The sequence below is a fragment of the Gasterosteus aculeatus genome, chromosome 4, assembly GCF_964276395.1.
Source record: "Gasterosteus aculeatus chromosome 4, fGasAcu3.hap1.1, whole genome shotgun sequence".
NCBI lineage: Eukaryota > Metazoa > Chordata > Actinopteri > Perciformes > Gasterosteidae > Gasterosteus > Gasterosteus aculeatus.
This window is the reverse complement of record NC_135691.1, coordinates 26,951,746-26,978,230: the sequence shown is the minus strand read 5'-3', so window position 1 is coordinate 26,978,230 and position 26,485 is coordinate 26,951,746. Positions and strand designations below refer to the sequence as shown.

Here is a 26,485-nt window from a genome sequence, read left to right as displayed (position 1 = left end):
AAACATGGCTGTGACCTCAAGGGACAAATCCAGAGTAGTTTTAGTTCTCCCCCAGTGTGCTAAAAGATTCAGCAGGTAACGGAGAGCGGCGGATGCTGACCAGGAGGAGGTTGGTGCAGACGTTTAGAGAAGCAGCGCGGAGGGGAGAAGCGACAGCAGGATCAGCTATGTCCTATCCTTACCGACCCCGTACCGCAAACAATCCTTCCATTTAAAGAACATCCCGGCTTCCCTCGTCTCTCCTCCCGTTGGCTCAACAAAATACTGCTCGGGCTGGATAGATCTACTCGATATCAAGAAGTATGCAAAGTTCTCCAGCCAAACAATACTGAAGGTCCTTCCCTATTGTGGAAAAAAAATATTAGTCTCATGGTTTCCTCTGCAGCCCTTCATGACGAGCGCTTTCAATTGCCTACCTCGGAGGCTCGCTATTATTCAAACAGTCCCCTTCTGTACAAACAGCTAGCCAATGCAACGCAAACAAAGCTCACATTCAGGTCCTTTTTTGTGAAATTAAGTCTGCTATTGGTCTCAGTATCCCTTTTAGGGTTACGCGTATTGGTACAAGCGATTCGATGCTGACAAAGAGCTGGGTCAGTTATCTTTGAATTACGTGCTGATCTGGTACGGAGTACAAATATTACCACAGCAGCAGCTTGGGGCGTTTCCTCTGGCCCTCCTGCGAAGGTAGCTGGAATTGTTCATTTGGCACAACACATCTCAGGATTAAGTACAATGAGTGCTGGTAAGGTAATGCGTCGGTGTCCTCAAAAGAAACACATAAAGCGCATTAACAAAACAATAAAGAGAACAATACAAATGATGAGGAAATACGATTCTTCTGCATCTGATAAGCGCTGATAGGTAATTCTGGAAGAGATGAGAGGCCATTGTTCCCGAAACAGATGCTGTGTCGACAGCGGGGCGAAAAACAATCCCGTAACACAAGATAAAAGCTATCTGTGATCTCATTAGAGGTGGTGATGTCAAGCTAGCGAGGTATAAAATGGTTCGGCCCAACTATGATGACAGGGCACTTATGGAATAAGATACAGTAAAAATGTCAAGGCACTTTTTTCTCTGCGGGGGGGAGGTGGCGCGGCATGGGGGGGGGGGCTTTGGCTCTTCATTTTGTCAATTTATCTTTCCTAAACAGAGACAAGACACAAACGCACACTGCTGTGCACAAACTTACAGTATATCAGTCTTCTTTTTCACAGGCAGAATACGACAAGGTGCAGTCTCACACAACTTGCCCTCTCTATCGGTAAGTGGACTCTGTCCCGATCACACCGACAGGCCAGCACAGGCACGCACACTTCCTCTGACATCACACACACACACAATCCTTCCGTCCATTTGGCTCACGCCCCCCCCCCCCCCCCCCCCACCCCCCTTGGGCTGACGGATCGGGTGACAGGATGGTCGCACTGCACCAAGGTTAGCCGAGAACACGACCATTCAACAAAAGGCTCGCTGTGACAGGACCTGGTTTTGCACCCCCCCCCCCCCCCCCCCCCTAGTTGGCACACCAGCGCCAGAGGTGAGTCCTTACGGAACCTCAGACACTGTTAACACATTTGTTGTTTTGAGGGGGGGGCAGTGATAATTAGCAGTGCTGCTTTTAGCTCTAAGTTGGAGCACGCTCAGTGTGCATATATTAGCATATAGCCCTCAGCAGGCCATTATTTGTGCGCTAATAATCACCAACACACTCACATTTCCCCTGACAGCCGAGCGGAATGACAAACCGTAATCGCAGTGTCACGTAATTATTAATTGCGGAAGAATCAAGGCGTGAAAGCAAACATTACTTCCTACTCATGCGTTCCGTTCTAACACATGACTTCCCACAGATCAAAGAAAGCTGGTAGTGTTAAAAAGAGGAAAAGGGAAAAAAGAAGAAAACGGTGTGGAATAAAATACTCACTGAATGGGAAACTTTGTCAATTTTCATCCAGCTCTGCGTCATTGCAGTGGCCCCCCCACACCCACACCTACCCCCCACTCCCCCTGGGGGCCGGAAGCACCCTGAGCTCCCCCTGAGAAAATATCCGCCTGGTGACGCAAACTGCACGACCACCGCCGGGAAAGAGCTGACAGCGCTGGTTCATCTCAGAGCGATGACAAGCCGCTGGTTTAAAGTCTGCGGCGTCTCTTTAACGCGAGTCCCTAAAGTGATCTGACTTCTCTCTTCCTGTTGCCTCGCTGAGGAAATGTAACTTTAAAACCCCTCCTCATCCTTTCTGCATGTGTGCACGCTTTAGCACGGGCTCTCGTGTCCAAATGAATCACAGGCAATTTAAAGTGAGACGTTATTACGCGGTTTAAGGGTCATGTTTACGGCATGAAAACGACTGAAAGGGAAAGGATGGATGGATGGATTGACTGGCTAATGAGAGGGTGGGTGAGTGAATGGTTGTATGATTATATGGATGGATGGATGCATTGATGGATGTGTGTGTATGTGGGGGAGGGGGTCGGATGGACGGACAGGAAGCCGATCACTTACCATCTATCCTGCTGACGAGCTCTTCCAGGGCCTTGACTTTCTTCTGGATGCCCGGCTGGGCAAACGTGTAGTTGTCCTGAAGAAAGGGAGAACCAGACAGGGTCTGTTTACAATGGGAAACGGAGGCTCTGGGAAATATCTCATCTTTCATTATTAAATACTAAATACTGGACTGGCCATTATTCGCTGAACAATGGCCAGTCCAGTATTTAGCCAAACAACCACGAGATCAAAGTGTGAAAGGGTGGAATTGCTGTAAAACTGAAAGGAACGGTGGTTATATTCTGCTTGGAAACACGGGGACTCTTCAGGTTTTTTTTTAACCTGTTTTTGTCTGACAAAGAGAAAAAATATTGCTTCAATTTCTGCGCTTTCACACCACAGATGGAGCTGTGTTTATTAAAAACGTGCAAGATCAGGAAGCAGGGCCCACTTTTACGCCTTTGACCTCTTCTGACGGATCCACTTGTTCCTTCTCAATGAGGAGTATTTTTTGTTGATTGAGACATTGTATAGAATAAAATGAAAGAAGAGCACTTCAATTCCTCATGTATTTTATATATTCAAGGCTGTAATCACAATAGAGCAATGCCTTTTCTGAACGTCACTTTTCCGCTGAGGCTTTGAAGGCATTAAATATGTTGTGTTAAAGATAAAATTAAAAAAAAACGCAAAGCGACCGGACCTCGGATAAGCCTATGAGGATGAGAGATGAAAAAACACAAAGCCACAAACTCACACGTACGTTACAGCTTAGTTCCATCATTCAATAAAAGTATAATAGTAACCGGACTATTAACAACCCCCCCCACACACACACACACACACACACACACTCACAAGGATTACGTTTCCTTGAGGGGTCATTTCAGTGTGGCTGGAGAACAGCTGATGTGGCAAGCTATCCAACAGATGGAGATATGGAGAGAGAAAATGAGAAGGGGGGAGAGACACACAGACCGAGAGAGAGAGAGAGAGAAGTCATTTAGCAATAAACAGCTCCAGGTGTCCTTCAAGCTCAGCAGAACCAAGACCAGTGTGTCCTCCCGAGTCCCTCGGTGGCCGGCAGGGCAGGATCCACATTCTCTCCTCTTTTTCCTCTTTCCTATTATCACTCCTTTTTGTCTTTCCTATTATCACTTCCTTTTGTCCTTCCTATTCTCACTTCTTATCTTTCCTATTATCACTTCCTTTCGTCTTTCCTATTATCACTCCTTTTTGTCGTTCCTACTATTACTCCTTATTGTCTTTCCTAATAATCACTCCTTATTGTCTTTCCTATTATCACTCCTTTTTGTCTTTCCTATTTTCACTCCTCATTGTCTTTCCTATTACAACTTCCTTTCGTCTTTCCTATTATCACTCCTTTTTGTCCTTCCTATTATCACTCCTTATTGTCGTTCCTACTATCACTCCTTATTGTCTTTCCTATTATCACTTCATTTTGTCCTTCCTATTATCACTCTTTATTGTCGTTCTGACTATTACTCCTTATTGTCTTTCCTATTATAACTTCCTTTTAGTCTTTCCTATTATCCCTCCCTTTCGTCTTTCTAGTATCCACCCACCTCCACGTGGGCCCTTTCACTGCCATCTCACCATCTTAGATTGAGGAGTGGGCTACATCGATAAAGGCAGAGGCAGTAAACTGTGCGTGAGGACGGACAGCAGCAGAGCTCAACGTACAGCTCGGTCACAATGACTCAGAATTGAAACAAATCAGCTCTTTTATTATTAAATATAGATTTCAATACGGGTCTCAAAAAATACCTTCAGCCCAACCCGAACTTCTACTCCAAAACCCATCATCCTTCCTGGTCCCTTTTCTCGTTGTCGTCAATTGTATATTTATACATGGTCGCCCTCTCTGGCTCCTTCTTTCCACCAGCCCGCGTTAATGTGGCGAGGTGTGGCGAAGTAGTAATTACATTTGCATCATCGAAGCTTCTGGCATCCATTCTCTCTCTCTCTCACTTTCTTTTCTCTCGCTTTGTCTTTTTCTTCCCCTTCAGCAACTTTTTTTTTCCTTCTTTATTTTCTCTCTCATTATTATAAACTGCTGTCTCACACATTCCTCCAGTTGGGCTTTCTCCACAACATTGGTTCTCATCCTCCAGCCTTGAGCTACTTCAGTGTCCATCACAATCTCTTCCATCCACTTGTAAAGCTATTGCGAGCACACGACCTTTGCCGTTTTAAGGGTTTCTTCTTTGAGCTTCTCCATGTTCATCTCTCCAGTGTAACAATTCCGCGGGACTCTTTGTACTGATCGGTAAAAATTCAACGGCATGTTTGGATGGAGGGGAATGAGCCAGGAAGTAGAAATGAGGACCCAGAGGCTAAATATCTATATATTTATTCATCTTCGTATCTAGCTAAAGCAGCGGCCCATCCACTATCTATTTAAACATCTCTCTACCTTGATTTGTCAACTGTCATAAGGGATACTTTTTTTCCATTGTGCTTTTGTATTGTTTTTACTTTTAGGAAAGGATTTGTACATTTATTTTTCCAGCATAAATCTCAAACTCCCAAGAAAACAGGGAATGCGTTTGAGTTTTTCGAGCTTACTTACATGTGTCATCTCTGTCTCTGTCTGTCTCATTTCCTTTCTTTTACCCACCTCTTCTTTCTTCTAATTTGCATATTCACCCCTACATCTCCCTCTCCATTTCTTTGTCTATTTCCAACACTTTGGAGGTGCTAATGAGGCTAGACTTGACTTTGTGTTTCGAACATGCTATTATGTGTCCTCGGCTTTGTTTTGCTCCCTGGTGTTTCATTTTGTTTCATGCTGCACTGCATTTTATTTTTGTGGCTGATTGTTGTTTAGTTAGACCTGTTCTTCTCCCCTTTCTTTGGGATATATTTGTGACAAGGGAAGGAAGCTTATAGGAATTGCGCCTTTATTCTGCTTTTTCCTTTTCCCTTCTTTTGCGTTCACATTTACTCCTTTTCTTTCATCTTTTTCCATCTTAAATGACTTTCCTCACCTCCTCTCCTCCCTCCGCCTTGCACTAGCTCACCTCCTTTATTGCTTTTGTCCCATTTTCTCCTTTCTTATGCCCATCCTCGCTCACTTCCTCTCAAATTCAGTGTCGGATCTCTGATCAGCTGAGGCAACAGGAGGAAATCAACCCGTACTACTTCATTAATGATACATGCTCCTTTTCTCCCGCCATCTGTCCGTCCACTACATCGGACCCCGAGGTGTTCAAGGCAGCCCGGTTTCACGTAAATTCGCCGTCTCTCTCGGCCAGGTGTCAACAGCCTCTTGTTCTCTCCTTCTTTGTCCACTCACTCCGTCTCTCTCTGCCCCTCTTCTCTCTCGCAGTCGGCTGAATCAATAGCGCTTCACCTCTCAGTCCATTCTATTAGAGACGACAATGGCTCCATGCCAGACTAAGATTGCCTCCTATTGTGGCGCAGGATGTCTATCAGCACGTTGGATAGAACCAACACGACAACGCAGCGAGGGGACGAGAGAGGGAAGAGACGTAAGGACAGAGAGGGGGGGATATGAAGAGAGAGAGAGAGATGACAGGTCAAGATAAAGGGCGGACAATAAACTGAAGGACATGGCAATGATCTGTCACCCTTGTACGTGTGCGCGTGAGAGAAAGAGAAGATGAAAGTGATTGTGCGAGGCAGATGACAGGTTGTGATAAGGTGTAGACAAAGGTGCGTACAATTACAGTTGTTCAGAGCGAGAGGAGGATCAGACAGATTTCATTCTGTTGCTTTAGTGTGTGCAGGTTGAGGGCGGTGAAGTTGAATGTGAGTTGGCAGCACAGGGGGGCGGTTGGTCCATACTTTAACCTCGTTGCACCTGGCCTGCGCTAAATGTGACTAATCGCCAAGAGCTGGTGGAGATGCTACCGGTTTGGCGGGCACTTCTTCAATAAACCAAAATGTAGTTATAGAAGACACCCACTTTCATGGCTATCTAGCCGGTAGATGAAACCACATTGTCCAAATAGTCCACGTCACGACGCCACGGAGGATCGTCGCATCCTTCGCCAACGCCTCTATCAAGCGTCTTGGAAATCCATCTAGTAGCAGAGGAGCCAGACGGAGTGGTGCACCAACAAACCAGCATCCTGAGATAAGCTAAGAGCCCAAGAACCCAAAGTTGGCCCAGATTTCTAGAAAATATAAAGTAAACCAAAAAACATGATCCCCCCCGCACCCCCTCCTCCTGGCTAGAAGCCTCCTGGATTTAAGATCAAGCATTATATCCTGGACGACATTTGTGTGACATTTTTATAACAAGCTCATTTAGTTTGGTTAAATACATGTTTTGTGAGGTCACAGCGACCTTTGACCACCAGGCGTCCAGGAGAATGGAGCGGACCACAGACGGGGACGGAGAAAATACATTTTAAAAAGTAGAGCTGCGGGACGGAGGTAAAAAAAGGTTTTCTCCAATTCCCTACCCCAATTACCGAAACCATGTATTAAAACGGATGTGACATCGAGGAAATGAGGTCACTGCTGAAGGCAGAGCTTAACCTGGTTAATGTGAATATGAGGCCGCCGCCTAAGTCTGTGTCTCTTGGACGATTGAACCTGAGAGCGCTTTGCCAGCCGTCCCTTTTGAACATACGGTAACGGTAGTAGCCTTCTTCATAGCTTTCACTTTGTGAAGGGGCCTGTTTACCCGCGAGCGAGCCAACGACGATTGCTTGGAAGTGCAAATGTAAAAGCTTTCTTTCGTTACATCACAAGGAAGTAACTGCTGCAGAGAGATTAACCTGCACTTTAAGCCCGCCTTGCCGGAAGAATTGTGGAATAGAAAGAAACCTGCCTTGCCCTACATGACCCTTAATGTGATCAGCACCACTTGTCCCTCCGCTAACAATGTTCTTCATCCAGCAGGAGGGCGCACGCCCTTTTCCTTTGTGCCTTTCCTAATGCATAGACGTCCCCCTCAAGCCTCAGCCTATATTCTCTGGAATAAAGAGAGGGGCCAAGAGGGGTTCAAGGTGAGCTGAAATGAAAAATGTGAAACCTTTCAGATCACATCCCCAGTCAATTTACACTTATTAAACCATCATTTTTTTTAAAAGGGACACAAAAGAAGAAATTTGATATTTTTATAAGAAAATCCAGGCATTGTTTCATCCTCAAAACAAAACATTAAGTCTGCTCATGCGAGCTAGTAGCGGCCAATGAATCCATCCATTCTCGGACTTCCGCTTCACCGGGACTTCGAGGTCAACAGCGAGGTGTCATGGAGTATTACACGCACTGCGATACGACCTGGCAAACAGACCATACAAACACATGCACATGTGCAAACAAGATGCAGAGCATCTCACGCACACGTGCACACACCAGCTGGCAGATCAGTGTTCCTGTGTGTGTGTGTGTGTTGGATTGAGTGACAGCCCACTGTGACAGTAGGCCCCCCTTGAGGAAACGACAACAGGACACAGAGTCGGGTTTGGTCAGGCTACCGTCTGCTAGCCGTCAATCCCTGGACCCCTGTTCCCATTCGAGGGAGACCCCATCTATAGCCGGCACCGCAGAAACAGATGGTTGCCTTGACAATGAGCAGGCAGAGTCCAGGGGAGGGGCTGCAGGCAGCGGCGAGGGCGCTGCAAACCGTTGAGTCGTTAATTGAATGTTGATTTTTTTTTTTTATCTGGCGGCTTACTTTGATGGAGAATGGGTTCGCCTGATTCGACTTTGTCCATACGGAAGATCTTTTCAACCTCGGGGGCATTTGGGCTTCAGTGAGTATCCCAACGAACGGTGTGGGACTCAATGCATGAAGCAGAATTGAAAACCCGCCAAATATCATTCCTGCTCGGCCATTTGCCTCTGAAGCTTCTCGACCAAGTGCAGAAAAATGATATATGAATATAGACGTCCTTCATGTTCTCTGCTCTGTGGTGGCTATAAATAAAAATGACTCTGAAGTTAATATTAAGACTACAGCTGTGTGTCTGATGAATAATATCAACATCTCCAAACAGCGTTCATATCCCGAGGTGAAATTACATTCCTCAAAGTTTGGCCCTGGACAGAAAAAATACATTTAAGAGCTCCCCCCCCCCCGCTGTAAAAGGCATATCTGCAGAATTAACATAAAAGGCAGGTTTTCATCTGCCCGGGTTTAAAAACAGGAGAGTCCTTGGGGGCGTGTTGCAGGAGTAATGGATTTTTTTTTTGTGGTTACTTTTGAATTCATTCTCCTCTCTTGGTGCGACAGGTTAGAAACTGGCTGCCTCACAGCTCGTACCGCAAAACTGCTACGTACTGAGAGTGACAAGGGCACACAAAGATTGGTGGACAAAGGACTAAATAGGCAAGGCTTTCTGTTTTTAATGACGAGTTTACCTATATAGGATAAGGTTTGAGCTCAACAGGACATAGCAAAGGGAAAGTAAGGAAAAGTTTCAACTGTCCAATTTAGCGAGAGTACAAGACTAATTGGCTGCTGCAGAGGCCGAGGTCAGCTCAACAGAAGTGCTGATTCATAGGAATTCCGTCTACTTCTTTTTTGGTCAGTTTAATTTAGGTTTTATTTTTTAGAGGATGACGAAAGCCCATTTACCGCTTTAGTGGTAGAGCCGTGAACATTTGTTGATCCTGACAGAACTAGATGAGGCCAACGTGTGCAGCCTGTTTCATGTGTGAAATGACTGCGGGGTGGGGGGGGGGGGTACTGCGTGCCATTCTCCTGTTGTTGATGCGTGTCCATTTAGCAGTGCCTTAAAGGTCACTGCCAGGAAAGAAGAATGGCTGTCTTCGCTCATGTAGCCCTGCAACTGTCACTCACTGTCTGCCAACGCGATGTGGGTGAAGTGTGCGATGCGTTGTTCATTGGCCTGGGGGTGTGTAGTCCTGGATGTCAGCCTGACAACGCGGCTAATTTCATCAAAAGCACACATTCTCACACACACAAACGAAATGTGGCTCTTCAGTCCGTCCCCAGCCGTTAAAAGGGGTCATCCAAAGATTCTCTACATTTTAGTGCTTTTTGAAGTGTGAAGATTAACACAAAATGAAACGTCCCCCTCAACAACTCGTTTGTACAGCCGGGACACCTACGTACCTCATAACCGGGCCCGCTCCGGAAGGGGGCGGGAGCTGCAGTGTTGCCAATTAAAGCGGCGGCTCATTAGAGAAGCCTCTTAAGCGAATTGACGGCCAGAACAGCCTGTTGGCTTTTTTTCTCTTAGGTGGCAGTGAGACACTAAAACCAGAGCTAATGGCCAATTTACTGCATTGAAAAATGAGAAAAACTTTCAGAAGTACTTCCACTGTACCAGGTACTATAATCATATACAATTGCAGGGAAACTACAGCAGCAGTTTCATGGATGGAAGATTATTTTTCTCTTTTAGCTTCCAAATGCCCCAAACCTTCTTTTTTTTTCAAACCTCCCACTTTGCAGCGCATTGTGACACATTTAAAAACCCGTTCAATAATTCATACAAATTGGTCAGAAACAAGCGGCCACCAGCGAGGCGCTGAGCGGATTGTAACCTGCCTGGGCAGCCTCTCGCTTCTCCATAACCCCAGGGCCCCCCACCTCAGGGTTAAGTGTGCAGTGGATGTGAGAGGGCTGGAGACGAGGCCAGAACAGGGATCACCAACTCATCACGGAGCGTAGGCACCCGCCTTCGTCAGATTGTTTACAAAGCATTGGAGGGGAGGGGAGGGGGGGGGGGGGGGCATGGACTTCCCTGGTGCATTGCATGTAATTAGTTTGGAGCCAAGGTCACAAACAAACACGGCCGCGGGGGGACTGAAAACATCGGCACGCGCGCACAAAGAAGCACACTCCATTTTTCTCTCTTACTTCCTCCCTCCCCCACTGTCTGTCTTTCACTCCCCCCCCCCCACACCCTCCGTCTTGATCTCTCAGGGGCAACAAGGCGCAGCCTCTATTAATTTCTTAAATGAATAGCCAACCAATTGATGGTTATTTATGGATGACCACGCTTCATGTGCACCACATGCTCCTCACTATTAATTAACTTTAGCGTCGGGCCCGGCGATGTGAGGACTTTGACGACACCGGGTCTGTTTTTAATGCACAAGTGTATTAACCAACATAAACTATTAGAAATGATCCATTAGAACCCTCTTCCACCCCTGAGACGTCGCCTCGTCGCCACAGTTTTTTTATTTCCAGACGACAATAAGGCCATTGCCTGATCAATACACTTAAACACTAACTTCTGCTGCCATCCCCCTAAAGTGTTACTTTAGATTAGGGTCATTGACCCGACCGGGGAAGGCTTGGCAGATGCTTCTTTAACTGTGCCAGCAAATGGTGGGAAGAGTAGCTGTGCTAAAACATGGTCGCACAGGCCAGCAGTGACACCCGGGCCGTTAGAGCCAAACAGACTCCTGGTATGAAGGCAAATGTTACATGACAATGATGAGAATGCCGGCATCCACGAAGCCGGAGCGTCGTCTACTGCCCGTCTACTTTAACCCACGCAGGGAGGACACTGACCTATGACCAAAGACTTATTTTAGAGCAGAGGACGTCACAGGTAAGAGACGTTTAGGGCCAATCTCCTGCTGTCCCAGGCTGGCGTGTTTAGAGTTGATGGATGGCTCAACTACGACCCCAGAGAGCGTGGGCGATTCAGAGAGCCGGGTGGGTAAAAAAGGGTTTTGGGAACAGATGATGAAACATGAAGTCTTGGCGCAGTTATCCGGCCTCCGAACACTCGGGCCTGCCTCAGAAAAAAATATGCATGACAATCCCATTTACCAAAACCCACGTGGCTTTGTGCACAATGCTCACGGTGTGCGTCACTGCGATCTGAAGCGCCATGCACATTAAAAACTCTTCTCAGCGACGTTACGCACTTGGCGAGGATTGCTTTGTCATGAGCGGAACGTTTCCTTGGTGAAGAACACCGGGCTCTCACCAAACAAAAATGATGACTGGTGTGTTTACTATTGAGTTAAATCAGAGAACAACTGGCCAAATTGCCTCCTAAGTTAGCGTACGAGCGTGACCAGTTGTCAGCCGTGTGCCACTGCAGAATTAATGTGGGGGGGGGTTATTAAGAACAAAAAACCCAGATGTGCTTCGTTGAGCCTGAATGTTTCTGTGTGGTACCAGGTCTCCTCGCCCAACATTTCCCATACGTCGCTGTTATAACAATAAAAAGATGAAATAAAGAGTGAGTAGGAAAGCTGCATAAACAGCAGTAATAGTTTTCTCTGAAGGTTGACGAGAGGAGATTTAAAATAACCTTTTTCCCCTTCTTTGCACATTTAGTGAGGCTTTACTGAGTGATGCATACACCACTGTAAAAAGTAGACTCAGTCATAAAGAACCTTATCGATTAAGCCGATTGGACGGCTGCAGACTAGCGTAAACAGACCAGATACCAGAGAATACGTCTGGTACATGAAAGCAGACGTGGGCATTTGGGGTTTGTTCTAAAGCAGCTGCATCTTCTCGGCGTTCGCTCACCTGGATGCCGTCCAACAGTTTGCTCATGCACCAGAAGCTGTCGGCCTCGATGTTCCTCAGGGCCTCTTCCTGGAGACTGGACACGTCGAAGTTCTCCACCTCCTCCTCTGAAGAAGACAAAAGGGGGACAGGGGGAGAGAGAGGGTGATAATCAAGCAGTCGACGGGAAAGAGATGGGGTAACTAAAAATGCGAGGAAGGTAGAAGAGGTGAAGGGAAATCAAGCGGGGGCTTAGAAACTAAGCTCGGCACTCGGAACAGGGAGAGCAAGAACATGAGGTCAGACGGTGTGGGCGAGGGGGGAGTGAGGTTGGCGTGGCGTTGACAGGGACGCGTGGAAAGGAACCAACACACTGACATATTAGAGATCAGGAGAATGGGAGGAGGGATGAACTCGAACTAAAAACAGAGGTTCAACCTTCTTTCCCGCAGCTAGGTTGAATATTCTGAAAATGTAACACGCTCTCACACGGAGTAATATGTACTTTTTAAATTGCAGTCACCTTGAAAGTGTTCAACTTCATTTTTGTCGTGTTTGCTTCAAAGTCGCTTCGAAGTAAAACTACGGCTTCAAATAACGTCACTAAAGTAAAAGAAGAAAAGCATTATTTTTTTTCTTTCTTTTGATACGCATACCAGAATTGCGGATACAAAAAGAGGTTACAGCAGCATTTGTAAGGTGTGCGAGGGGAGAGGGAAGCACGTTGTGGGAGGCTGGGAATGAACGCTGCGGAATCAGGGCAACTGCGAAGGGCAATAAAATGCACGGAGGAGGCGGCGGCGGGCGGCGAGCAGCGAGCGCCCCGAGCTCCCCTGCCATAACCGGCGGGTGACTTCAGCGACGGGTGTCATCAGATGTATCATTAACGGCAGCAGCGTGTGACGGAGCGCGGGGGCCTTTGACGGGCTTCTGACAAGCCCCCGACAGCCAGTGGAGAAGAGACTGATTAACAATGATCTACTGAGAGAAGGTGGTGGAGCAGGGGTGGGCAGAGAAAAGGGACACGCTTGCGAGCGTGCAAGGCGTGTATGTGCGGTCACATACCAAAAAAGAAATTCACGCACACACCTGGCAGCGCTGCTCGGTATCCTTGGCAACCCCAGCGGAGTGTCGCCAAGGTTGTAATGAGCATGCTCACTCTGACGGACAGACGGACGGGGAGCCGTCGGCGGGCCAGGACTATGAAGCCAGTCACAAGGAGGTGGCGGGACGGCTCCATTTTCAGGGAGACCTTCTTATCTCATCACACCCGGATGGATCAAGCATCAAGCAGGCCCAGGAGCAGCCCCCCCATCCCCCTCCTCCTCCGGCAACCAGGTCTTCACGGGGCTGTCAGCGCGGTTCATTCTGACCACAGCACGAATGCGAGCGACTGGACGCGGCCGCGGGCCATAACGTTACCGACATGATTGGTGCACAGAGATATTCATGAAATGAAAAAAGAAAAAAAAAAATCTGACAGCCAATGTGATGAAAGCAATATTTCTGCCCCGCTTCAATTGGGGCCACGTGTGAAGTCCACAACGATCAGCTAAAAGAGAAACGCGGCATTGAGGCGCAGCTGTCAGGAACGGAGCAGAGACGCCGTCGGTCAGTATTCGGTTTGATGGCTCCTGCACAGCAACACATGAATGGAGCCCCCCCCTCTCTCTCCATTGGATATGTAGTTTGAATATATTTACTGTAAACTTGTAAAACAGGCAATCCGCGCGTCCCAAAGGCCTCAAACAGTCGCTTTCGGGCTCGCCTTCAAAATCCACGGACCTCCACTGGGGTCATTAGTCACGTTCACAGCCAGGCAGTCCGGACAGCTCGTTCTGTTCACCGTTTAGAAAAGGACCAGGCGATCCGATGTGGGTGGCGACTGCCTCGGCTTTATTCTCATGAACCGCGCCGACCACCTGCAGACTACCAGTGTTCTGGTGACACAAGCAACAAAACAAAGAGCTACACGTGGGGGCCACCTTGAACGCTGCCACGGGCCGTTTGTGGCCCCCGATTGGTCTCACCGGCTCCTACCCTGCCTCAGGGCCTATGACATCCCGAGGTTCTTAGGAGGGAGGGAAGTCACTGGCGCGGCAGACGAGTTCCGCTGTCGGTGCACCAACTGGGATGCGCTGAGGAGAAGCAGCACACGCCTTTGAAATCTTTGACTTACAAAAACGGGACCGTTTCATTTATGATTCCAAACTTTCTCTGACAACCCGAATTTAAGGTGAACTATTTTTCTCTTATTGACACAGTCTCAGTTTGCATCCCCCCCCCCCTTTCCACCTCCACAATCTGCCGCTCGTGTCTCTTCTCATACCTCGGTCTCTCTCTGATGGTCTATTGATCTCTCATCCGGTACGTCAACGCTTTCCCTCCCTCCCTTGTTTCCTCCCCTTCTCCTACACTCGTTTGACATGTCTTCTATTGCTACCCTTGCCTCTCCAAGCGCTTCCCCCCCCCCCCCCCCCCCCCTCTTCTCATTGGTCGCAGAGACAGTTTCCTGCCAGGCTCAGGGGCTTATTACCTGTTTGTCCTGGTTCAGGGAGGAGAAGGGAAGGGGGGGGGGTGCGCAACCTGTCCAGGGAGACCTGGAGCACTGCAGCACTGCCAGCTGTGAGCACTTGGCACAGCTTGGCATGCAGAGTCGGGGTTACACCTCCGGAGACCGAATGCCGAGCGCACACGCCCCCACTCAGACACATACATACACACACACGCCCCCACAAACACATGCTTGTGAGTGTACACAACGCGCGCCATCTGCCCTCCACAAATATGGGCCACAGGGTAATATGATGTAAGATGATAAACGAGCCAGTTTATCTTGATGCAATCATAAAGTCTGTGTATCCCAAGTGTGTGTGTGTGTGTGTGTGAGTGTGTGTGTGTTTGTGCCTTTGCAGACTGCAATAAGAAACAGTCCCGTTTGACAGCCTTCTGTTAGTTGTTGATTAATCACAAGCAAACCGGAGTTGTAGGCACACTGAGAGAGAGAGTTTTAACAAGATTTTCCAGAAAAGTCACAAGATCACATGACGCCGTGCAATTTACAGCCACGGTTTGGGTTTAAATCGAATGAATCTAACAACCCAAAATTGGGTCGCCGAAATCCAAAGATGTCGCACAAAACACAAAATGAGACCCAGGTGACAGGGCCGGAAATGCTGGCGCAATATTTGCACCTCGCTACATCGTCTCACCCCCCGACGCTCCCCTCCTCTCTCTTCTGTAACAACATAACACGTGTGATCTCTCCACTGTTGCACAATTAGCATGATAACACCGCTGGTAATGAGACCTGAACATTTGTGTTGTTGAATTGTTTTTGATTTTTTCAAGGAGAGGTGGCATTGGATAATTAAGAAGAGAGTCGACCTGGAATGCCTGGTGTCACTAACAAATTAGCAGCATACACGGGCACGCACACACACACACACACACACACACACACACACACACACAGGAAGAAGAGTAAGGACATATGAGAGAGTGCAGACGGTGGAAGTGTTACGATGGGAGGTGAAGTATCAATTATTAGGATTCTTTTTTGGGGTTCACAAAACTAAGAAACCTATCTAGAATCTCCAGTCTAGTTCCCACTCCCCAAAAATCCGATCAATAGGATGTTATCCAGTGTCTTGGCCTCATAGCCATGGAAGTTCACAGCTTTTTTCCTCCTCATTGAAAGCCCTGAACCAGCGATAAGCAACGCTGTGGGCCGCCGAAATCTACAGGATCACTGCAACAATGTTCTCATCTCCCACTATCTGCACCGTAAGCCATGTGTCCATACATCAAACAGCGGGCCCCACAGCTGCTGGCAAGATAATGCAAGTCCTTGACATCAAATGGAACAAGCTATTAATGCCATATCTGCCTATCTGCAGACACGTAATGATCCACTTGGCCCCGGGGGTGAGACGCCGCCTCGTGTGCAAACGTTGAGCGCGGCTAATGTATCTTCCCCCCCTCCTCCCTCTCCCCTCTCCCTCTCCCACTCCCGCATTGGCTTGTGGGATGTTTGTACGGCACATAGTGCCAGCGACGCTGAGCAGCGCTCACACAGGCGCGCAGGGGACGGAGTGGAGTGAACATCGCCGAATGATCGGAGGCACTCTAGGCGGGCCGGGCGCCAGGAACAACATGTCATGCGACGAGGCGCTGAGGTTGATTTGACAAAACATCTCGGCACAAGATGGGGGGGGGGGAAGTGGGGAAAAAAAGGAGAGACATCGAGAGGCATTTTTAATCGAGGGTGGGTGGTCGTATGTCACTCAGTTGGTCATTGAGCAGGCAGAGGCAAATCAGGGTTTGTGGATCTAGTGTTTTATGGGTCGGAGAAGAAAGACCGGGATGGTTCCGGGGAAGTTATGATGGACATTTCAAAGAGCAGAAGAAAAATGGATTCATTTGAAAAACAATAATCCGTTCAAGCCCCACTTTGATCCGACTAAGGCATTAGTACTGACTGTTCTCATTATGTCACAAGAGGTTGAGCAAAGCCGGCTCCAATGTAGCACCTTTCTGGACCCCAAGTCGAGTGTCTGTATTAACGATTGGTGCTGAATCAGTCATGTATGTAACCCCCCCCCTCCCCCATCAGGCTTTCACACAAGTCAATCAATGTCCTTTTAAAGCAATGTAACTTCTCACGGACACGCATAAACTGCTTTTAATCGCGCCAGGCCAGTTCTAGTACAGGTGTGGAAAATCTGCCGAGCTGAACGTTCAGGAGTGGCGGGTCCATTAAGTCCTAAATGTGTGTGTGTGTTTGTAATCTACAGGCTTATGGGCGAACAGTGATGGGGGGCCGTTATGAACGACAGCTGCCACATTGAAACGACGGAGCGACGCCTGAAGCGGTCGCACGCGGATATTAGTGCGAGCGGGTGAGGGCGCGCGTACGAGTCTTTTTGCACGCGAGCGGGATGACGCAACTCCGAACACGACGCGCCGCCGTAGGACGACTGTCTGAATTGCATCCAATTGCATCAGGTCAAGCAAATCGCGTCTCAGTGGTGACAGAACAAAAGAATCCCCCCCCAATAAAAGTGCTGATAGGGAAAACGAGATATAGAGACTTGGAGTGATCTGAAGCTCCTCGGTGAGGAGGGCTTCAATTTGTGGCTTTTAATAGTCACGTAATTAACTTAATCTAAAAATATTCAATAACCCCTGTGATTATTCACAGAAGATAAATCATTTCTTGACAGAACTATTTCTCCGGATCATTTCGGCGCTCTATTGCTTTTTATCAGGAGGCATGAGGAAAATCTCCGGTTCGGCGGGGAAATAAGATCAGGCCGGATGCAGACGAAGGCACTGCTATTGATTTTAAGCTTCTTATTATGCAATAATCAACCACTGACGACGGACTGAGTGGTTACGACGGTTGTTTCCACAAGTTGAAGGTTCCCGACACGCTATCAAATACAACAACACATGCAGCAGCATCCCGACGCAAGTCGCCTTGACAGGGCTCCAGCAAATTTCCCGTGTCTGTCATCATGTTCACCCTCTGCAATTTTACTGTGCGACTGAAAATAATTTGTGTCCTGTTCTCTGACAAAATACAGAATTGATTCGTTCGAGCTGGCTGAAACGCTTCCGCCCTCCACCTCAGCAAAGCGTCACACTTATCACAATACGTAATGAAATGAAACAGGCCTGGAGTTGGAATGCAGCAAAAACAGAGTCTTGTTTATCAATTTGAGGGATAAAAAGACTAAAAAGGTTAATACAGCTTACATACCTTCTTACGTTACAGAATTTATCGTCTACATCGTCAGGCTCAGCTTCAAATCTTTAACGATCCGGTGAGTCTGGACAGCATTCCTAAACACTGAATGGATGGTTGAGTACATTACAATTTATTAAGAATGGTATTTGTTGTGGTGTCCTGTTACCTTGTGGAACTATACTTTTATTATACTGCTCACTAACCAAACAGGTTTAAAAACCATGAATTAGGGGTTGTGATAACATCACGGATGGTGATCCTGACATTTTGGCCGTATTGCCCGCCTCCGTATGGGACTCCTCAAGAAGTAGACAGAATACAAAGTGTCAACCATCAACGGTGTGAAAGAAAATAACCTATTTCAGGGGAGCGAAAGAGAGACATTTATCGAGAGAGAGAAGCAGACAGAGGGTCAGAAACACACATCTCATTCAATTTCTGCCCGTCCAAATGCTATTACTTAACCCCCAGAAACATGGTGATTGCGCTCTAAACCGAATAGATGAGCGGAGCCTACGACAAAGCTCCAGCGGGGAGAGGGGGGGGACAAGGAGAGAGACATAGATGGCATCAAAGAAAATTGAACAAATCTCAAACAAACTGCCCGGGAAGAGGGAGGACGGGGGGATTAATGCCGACGCCAATGCCGATAATCTCATCCGATGATTAAAGACGGAGAAATTAGACAAAGCAAAAGCTGACGAGGAACAAAGTTAGAGAGACGGTTTCCCCGTTAGGCGGCGTTGATCGCTAAGCAGCTCGTTAGAGCTGATCTCAGCCGGCCATCAGAGCGAGGTTCACGACGGAGGGTCGGGGGGGGGCTCCACCAGCATGTCGGACCACGCCGGAAATCGTTAACCATCCACCGGGCAAGATCAGAGGCAGACCCACAGGCGGTGGGGATGGGGAGGAAGAATCCCTTACAAAATGTATCTCTCCTCGTGATCGGGCCTTTTTTAATATTTTGACCACATCTGGGGACGACATTTCGTTGGGTGGTAGGCGGGAATGTTTCCAACTTATGTGCGCTAAATGAAGGGTATGACAAAAGGTGGATGCAGTCCTTTCTAGATTTCCTATCATTTAGTATCTTATGGATAAAGAATGACGGGGCAGATCGAACAGTATTATCACTAATACAATCAATTTCACAAACCACTTTTTTTTCAGATGACATAATGAAATATGACAACAGACATTTGAATCTCTGGTAAAAAAAAAAAAGAACCTGCAACAGAAGGGTTAAAAAGCAATAAAAAAAAGGATACAGTTGATAAACTGCAATAACAGCGCATCAACAAGGCTCCATCTGTTAGGTGACGTTAGAGTAACAGTAACACCGCAGGGACTGAAAACACCAAATGGCAACGACTCGCATCCTAACGACACCGGAGTCCTCAAAAGGTCGGCACTTCCTCTCCACGGCCGCGCACACTGAGCCGATCGTCAAACGACGCCCCAGCACCAAGATCCCGCTGGTGACGAGGGCTGCGATTGAAAATACAAGCCAGCGCGTGGCACGGAGCGGCGGGGCTTACTTCGCCTCAACAGGAGCCGCAAGACAGACACATAGATCACAGAGCAGATTACAGAGCAGATATGAGCGGTAATGCAGAGCTGAAGGGGAGATGCAGGCGGCAGACAACACAACGCCAGAAGGGCCAAAAGTCAACGCCCGGAGCGAAGCCGACTGCTGGGTCACGCGAGAGGCTTCTAGTGTCATCACGTCTGATGAGGCTCTTCTCGGTCTCAGCCGTGTGTGCGCGCGCGTGTTGTCGCGCTCCTGCAGGCATTTCATCACAGTTGACTACTGATAACGTTTCAATCTTTTTTGCCAGACCAAACCAGCGTGTCCGAGGAGGCCGGATCTACGAAGAACCTGTGTTCTTGTACCCGATTGTGTGTTTTAGCAGTTGTGGAAGCTAACAAAGTACATTTAGTTTAGTCCAATACCAAACTGAGGGCTCAGGTAGTATTTCATGTAACTTTGTACTTCTACTCCACGCGGAGCTGTCACGGACCGAGCCGCAGGCCTCCTTCACCCCGGGCACCTCTCCAAAAACGTACATGAGGCAGTCCATGTCCTGCTGCGAGGGTCAGCCAGCTTCACCGGCTAAAAAGTGCAAAAAACATTTCGGGGTTCATTATGGAACTGTGGTGGGACAAAATAAGACTATGGCGGGCTGCCAGTTTAGGTAATTAATGAGAAACACAGAGTGACCTCAAGCTCTTACTTCCTAAAAGCTGCATGTATAATTTACAAATGTGCCCTAAGGAGGCCGAAGTTGCCACGCATAAGCAAGTCATGGAGAGCATAAAAGGAACTAGACTTTTGGCAGGGGAAGGCTTAAGAGTAGCCTGTGGAGAAAACAAAAAGCATGTGTCCAGGGATCTGACGAGCCTCTATGTTTTAAAACACACACACACACACACACACACACACACACACAGAGCACAATCACAACCTGCATCACGCAGACACATTGCTCTGCTGGCTCCCTCTATCTTCCCTAATAACCCAGAGGACAGATTCCCAAATCCTTTCCGATGTACTCGGGACTCTGGTTGGTTGGTCACACAGTGTGTGTGTTGTGTAAATGATTCAGACTTCCCTTCTAAAAAGGAAAAAAAAATAAACGTCTTCAGCTCTTCCCATTGCAATTAGGAGATGAGCCTCTGCTTCTGCATTTACATTTTAAAACATATTCAACCACATTTAACATTTTATATTCGTCCTCGAGCTTCACTCCTCAGGACTTCCTGCTTCCTAAGCAGATTATTCCACTTCTACAGGGACGACAACATATGGCAGGAGGACATTCAAGAACTTTTCTCTAGGAAACTGCGGATAGGATGAACATCAAGATCCTCTTGTAGCGTTTCTGCACAAATATTCAATGAGATATTACACAAAGCTACAGCAGTTCTAACCGTCAATATTGGACCTTATATTATAGTAGATTTGTATCCATCCACTTTCTGCTTGCTACGAGCAAGTGCCGGCACTTGGGGCGGGCACTTTCTTAGCCGGTCGTTTCTCCCGCCTCCTTTTTGGAATAAGGGGGGGGGTTGCGGGCTGCCGTTGTAATCCACCACTTTATCTTCATTCTAGCAGCACGTCTCCGCCGTCCCTTCGCCTCTCTGAATTCAGTTTGAAAAAAAGGGCACTACCTCATCTCTTCCCCCCTGTCTTTCTAACCTGTCACCCCCCCTTCCGTCCTCATCTTTCTCTCCCGCTGTGGATCCATACTTAGACACTGGCATGCAGATTGCTTTATGGATCTGCTGGCCGATCAATGGCCGCTCCACATTTAGAGAGGACCGGCCCTGCTCCTTGGCCCGTCACGGCCCGTCCCAGCCTTAATTAGATGACTTTTATTGTTGGCTAATGGGAGGGACGCTACGCTGTGGGAGACCGGGGGGGGGGAGGCGGGGAAGACAAAAGCGAAGCGGCGCGTCACAGGCAGAGAGCAAGAATGATAGACTCTCAGAAATCAATTTCTCCTTGTGCACAAAAGGAGGCCCGCTAGATTGCTTAACAGTCCCGGTAGATACACAACAACTGTAGTGCTATTTTTCTTTGGCATCAGGAGAGCTTATAAAGAATCTACCAATTGGAACTGTTCAATGTGGATTAACAGTCAGGTGTTAATGGAAGTTGGTGACGGGGTGGGGGCTGGAGTGGTTGGGCAAACACTCCGTGTTGCATCATCAAAAAGGTAAATGGAGTGTGAGGCAGCCGAAGAAGGAGCGCACTGCCTGACCGGGACTGTTTTCTGATTCTGAAACAAACACTTTGGCTGCTTTGCAGCTTGCTTTAGCTCGTCAGCCTGTGCGGTCCTGTACTTGCTGATCGGAGCCCCGCTCTCGGTAAAGGCGCTCCTCATTTAGCTTTACAGCTTTAATGGGTACTGATCGGGTCAACGTACCATAATATAACCCCCCCCCCTTCTCACAACAGCCCATGCTGAGTCCATTAACCAGGCTTCTGCGGAGTCGACTTTGTGCAGGACATAAAAGCAGATGCCCCTGCAGACCCGAATACACGCAGGATAATGTTGTTACTGTGGCGTCTACCGGTCTCATCAGCGTTCTTGCAGCAGATGCAGCAGGCAGTGAAGTAAGTTAAGGAGTGGAAGCAAACTGCTCGGGAACCAGCGGCAGGCGGACTGAGTGAGCAACGTGGTGGAACATTTAACAGTTGGCTGAGACCAAAGCGGAGCCAAACAGTCAGTGTTGCCGTGGGATTCAAAAGGAGTGCGGATGTTGCTTCCTGTCTGCTCCTGCGCGCCTGGAAACGCTCAAGCTCATATGTCATTACTGACATATGTCATTACTCGCAGCCCTTGCTGTTGTTTAATCAACTGCGGGTTTATGGCATTAGGGTAAAATTGAGTATTCTTCATTACAAATATAAGAATAAGAAGAAGAATAAAACGACTCAACTCACAATATGATATTATTATTATTATTCTCTATGTCTAGGGCCTGTGGCGATGTGTCTTTAGAGGGCAGTGAGAAAATTGATACCTTTCGAGTGCTCCTATTTGCGTACTTGTTTGTGCGAGCGGTGTTCAGGGGGCGGCATCGCCCGCTGGGTGCGCGGGAGTCTAATAGTACACATTTGTAATCATTCTTAGAGGTCTAGAGGACCCAAAATGAAGGGATGCAGCAGAAAAAAAGAGACGGAGAGCAAGCAAGCACAACAGCACCGGAAAAGTGAGTCTCACGCCTCTTCCCCCCCTTTCCTCCTGTGCTCTCTGTGTCAGGAATAAAATGAAAAAAAAACACAAGACGTATCAGCAACAATGCAGCGCCCCGACCCAGCGTGTGAGATGCCAGCCAGCCACGTTTGAAGGTTGGCTGGCTGTGCGCGTTATCCGCGGCTCATCGGCGCGTAGAGACACTGGGGGAACAAAGAGCCGCGGTGATTGCCTTGAAGATCAGACGAGAGAGCGCAGGCATAAAGCACGTGGAAAAATGACGCCTATAGAAGAGACAAAGGAAGCCGACACAGGCGAGCCAAGCGCCGTGATAAAATAGGAAAGGAAGGGAGGAAAAGGCAAAGGAAAAGTGAAGGCCGAGAGGAGCAAAACAAAGACAGGAAGGCCTCGTCACAGGCGCCGTTTGTTGGGTTCGCAGCCCTTGTTAGAAGTGCTACCTCGAAACGAGCTCGCTCGTGCTGCAGTTTGTGGTATCGCTGCATTGGATTGCCTTGCCCTAAAGGAGAAAAACCTTTTAGAGGGGGCACTCAAAGCAGAGGGCCCGGGGGGCGTGCGTGTCACCACTTAACTTGTCTAATTGTCTCTCGGGTGACACTACGGGCGGAGTGGGCGAGCCGGTTCCCTGGAGCATTGGCGGTTTCCTGCGGAGTGCTCAACGGCCCAAATCATTGCGGCGAGGGGACGCAGTGTTTACGCGGAGCGTGTGGAGGAGCTCGCGGCACGAGGGGAAGCGCGCACCAACGCATGTAGCCACTTTAAAACATTTGGAAAGCCTGCGGGGGCGCGTCCCAAGCGCTAAACGCTCGGACACTTTTCCCAGCGACGAGCACAGAAAGGCGAGGACGGAGCTGCAGAGTTGCTTCTTAAAATAAACTGCTGATGGCTTTCTACGGGCTGTAAAAACCCCGTAGAAAGAACTATTCCCAGAATGTGATTGCGATCGCTATCAGGACCGTATTCAAAAATAAAATCTGCAATGGGAAATAGTGGTGACTTGAAAATGAGTGGGGTTCATCCTGAAAATACCCCATTGGATGATTAGCTGACTCAAAAGTAAAAAAAAGCACTCGATAAGTTAATTGTTGACGCTTCTGACAAGAAAAAATGCCTCTTAAGAGTTAAAGTTGGAGCACGCGTTTAGAATCCAGGCAGGGCCCTTTGGTGTCTATTTAATAAAGACTACTAAATATCAAAAGAGTTTCACTGGCGGTGCGCTTTCAGCTGCTCATAATACTAATACCGGTTGTATTAAAATAAAGTGAAAAATTACTTTCCGTGAGTGCCTGTGTGTTTTGTTTCCGACACAGTACCTTTATGCTGGGGAAGAGATTAAGAGTGGGATCATAATAAACGCGGCAAACATAAATGCGCTCAGCGGGAGGGAGACGAGTTCACCCGCGACCACAGATTGTCCTGCGGAGCTCACGTGCACACTGGGACACAGACTGAGGCTCAAAGAGTCTGGTACAACAAAAGGAGACAAGGTAGATGCTGATGGCAGCTATCAATAGCATATTGCACTAAAGGGAGTTTTTGGGTGAGTTAGGGGGGGGAAGAAGGGGGGGCGTCACTTACCGATGTACTCAAAGACGTAGACGACGAAGAAGGGCGTGACCAGGTCGTTGATTCCCTGCACGTAGCCGCTGGCCGGGTGGCGGATGGCCCAGATGAAAAGGATCCGCTCAAAGATCTTTACACACACACACACACACACACACACACAAAACGCACACAAAAGACAAAGAGTCAAGAGGGGCGGCTCGGAGACACATCTCCACTACAGACACTCATGCACAAAGGGAGTTCATTAGTGTGGGATTGTGTTCAAACACAATAGCGGCGGAGAAGCTAAGAGTCAGGAAATGCTTGGCAAAGATCCCCGTGCGTGGATTAGCTAATTCATGGACCTTGGGTGTTAATAGTGAAACATGTTCGGTGGCGCCACCGAACATGTTTCACTTCAATGGCTATTCTCTGACGGACAAACACTCGGCCGTTTGACTGACAGGTTCCAATCAGAGAAGAGTACACACTGTCGGGAGTGAGTGAGGTGCGTTTAAAGGCAGCAGTAGAAATCACAGCAGTGCCAAGCTGGTGAGGAGGACAATTCTGACGGGAACACTGCAGATTTGGATATTGATTTTAGAGCAGATATTGACACGGCTTGAACTGGAGAGCAATCGCCTTTTAGTATCCGACCGCAGAATTAAAATATAATATACTATAATCACCCTTTTGTGTTGAAAAAAAACACCTCAGAAGGAACATGGATTAAAAAGCTTTAAGATTTAAATAGTTGCTTTGCAAATGTTAATTGATCCCAGTCCAAACCTTTGTGTTGGTCCACCTCTACACTTCCTGCCACATGGACCTCCTGTGGATATCTATATCTATCCTCTAACAGTATCTATCCTTTTATTTATTGTCTTCATGTCGGTCGTGAAAAGAGACGAGAGGAATGCTGGCCTTTTTTTTTGTGTGTGTGTCCACATATAAAGCTCGATTTGAACATCATCCTCTGCTTTGGTGTCAGGTCTTCTCCCTCTCATATATATATATATATATATATATATATATATATATATATATTTGCGTGCGCGGCAAACACTTCCATCTTCGTTAGGGGTTCGCTGTTTAACGCCGTCGCACCTGAATTTGAATTAGACGAGCCTTGATGTGGGGCTTTTTTTTTTTCTCAAATGGATTACACCCCCCCACCCATCAATGTGTCCCTGTCACTTTCTAAATAGCCTCATAGCTCATTGTTTAAAAAAAAAACAACAACAACATGGCAACGTGTTCGTGGGGGGGCGGGGGTGGGGGGTGGAAAACTTCTCATATTCTTTTTTAAGCAAATCCAATCAATGTCGAGATGGCCGCAGAGATCGGCGAGACGCAAGTCTCTCCGGCTTCCCCCCTGCCCCCCTCCCACTTTTCTCCTCAGACCCCCAGGCAGGCCCCACACCCCCCCCCCGCCCCCTCCCCGCGTAAAGCCCCATCTATCAAACGCGGAGAGGTGCGGCTGCTTTCATGGCCAACGGGTAATGGGATCCTCTCCTCCGCGCAGCCTCAAAAAGTCGGCGCGCGCACGCAGAAGCGGCGCACCGGGGGGGTTCGGCACCGGGCAGAGTGTGTTTGGAATGTGGAAGGAGCGAAGCGCTTCAAACACCGACAGCCCCGCCGCTCCAGTCCTCGGCGGGGGGGCTTTTTACGGGAATGATGTGAATCTGGTGAGGCGGTGTCTCCTGCTCCGACAAATCGGTTACAAATTATTCTTCACTGACGTTTGACATATAAAAGTGTAGGGAATGAGGTTTATCTCTTAAGTACAGGACGTGTTCAACAACCACTGCAGTGCGGCGGTGTTCGCTGAAAAAAAAAAAAAAATTCAAGTTACCTTCGATGACATAATGTCTTCTTTTCACGTCGAGAACTCGCAATTGCTGATCATCAACTTGTTGTGGAGTTTGCATTGTTCTCCGGAACGAGAGAAAATCAAACACTGAAGCACTGAAGAAATCAACGCAGAACTCCTTCAGCATCCCTCTCTTTCTCCCCCAAAATGGAAAACACGCTTGTCTGACTTCCATCTCCACGAAATTCTCCAGGCCCCACAAACAAGTGAATAAAATGAAGCCGGGGTGACTTTCTGTATTATCTTTTTTTATTATTTTTTTTTTTTTTTCCAAAGGTCTCTTTGGGGTCTGCTGCATATCAAACTATATGAGGTGCACACGGCGCTTGAATATAATGACGGCCTTTCTCTTTGCCTTGGAAGATGGGAGCGGTGGTGCGAGGGGCCGAGAGGCAGAATGTCTCATCTTCTTTCCCTCTCTGCCTGTGTGGGGCGTTGTGTGTTTGTGTGAATGCTTTGCGTGTCTCCTCGTTGTCTCGGTTTCTTCTGTCTACCTGTGTGCACATGCATGCGTGACCTTTGTGTGTGCGCGCGTGTGTGTGTTTTCGCTCACACCTCCGTGTAGGTGTCCACGCAGAGGCGGTCCAGAGCGCTGTCCACATCGATATTGTGAGCCTCATCGTGGGATTTTTCTATTTTTCTTTCTACG

The 26,485-nt window shown here is 48.0% G+C and overlaps 1 protein-coding gene across 3 annotated transcripts in view; it reads right to left on the bottom strand.

Moving 5' to 3' along the window:
- Positions 1-26,485, bottom strand: part of tbc1d22a (TBC1 domain family, member 22a) — an 81,154-nt gene that overhangs the window by 28,148 nt on the left and 26,521 nt on the right. For all 3 annotated transcript variants that reach the window (XM_040174521.2, XM_040174524.2, XM_040174523.2), the window contains 3 exons: positions 23,997-24,111; positions 11,967-12,073; positions 2,513-2,588 (listed from right to left, as the gene is read on the bottom strand). In XM_040174521.2, coding sequence (XP_040030455.2) covers positions 2,513-2,588; positions 11,967-12,073; positions 23,997-24,111 — 298 coding nt within the window. The remainder of the gene's footprint in view (positions 1-2,512; positions 2,589-11,966; positions 12,074-23,996; positions 24,112-26,485) is intronic.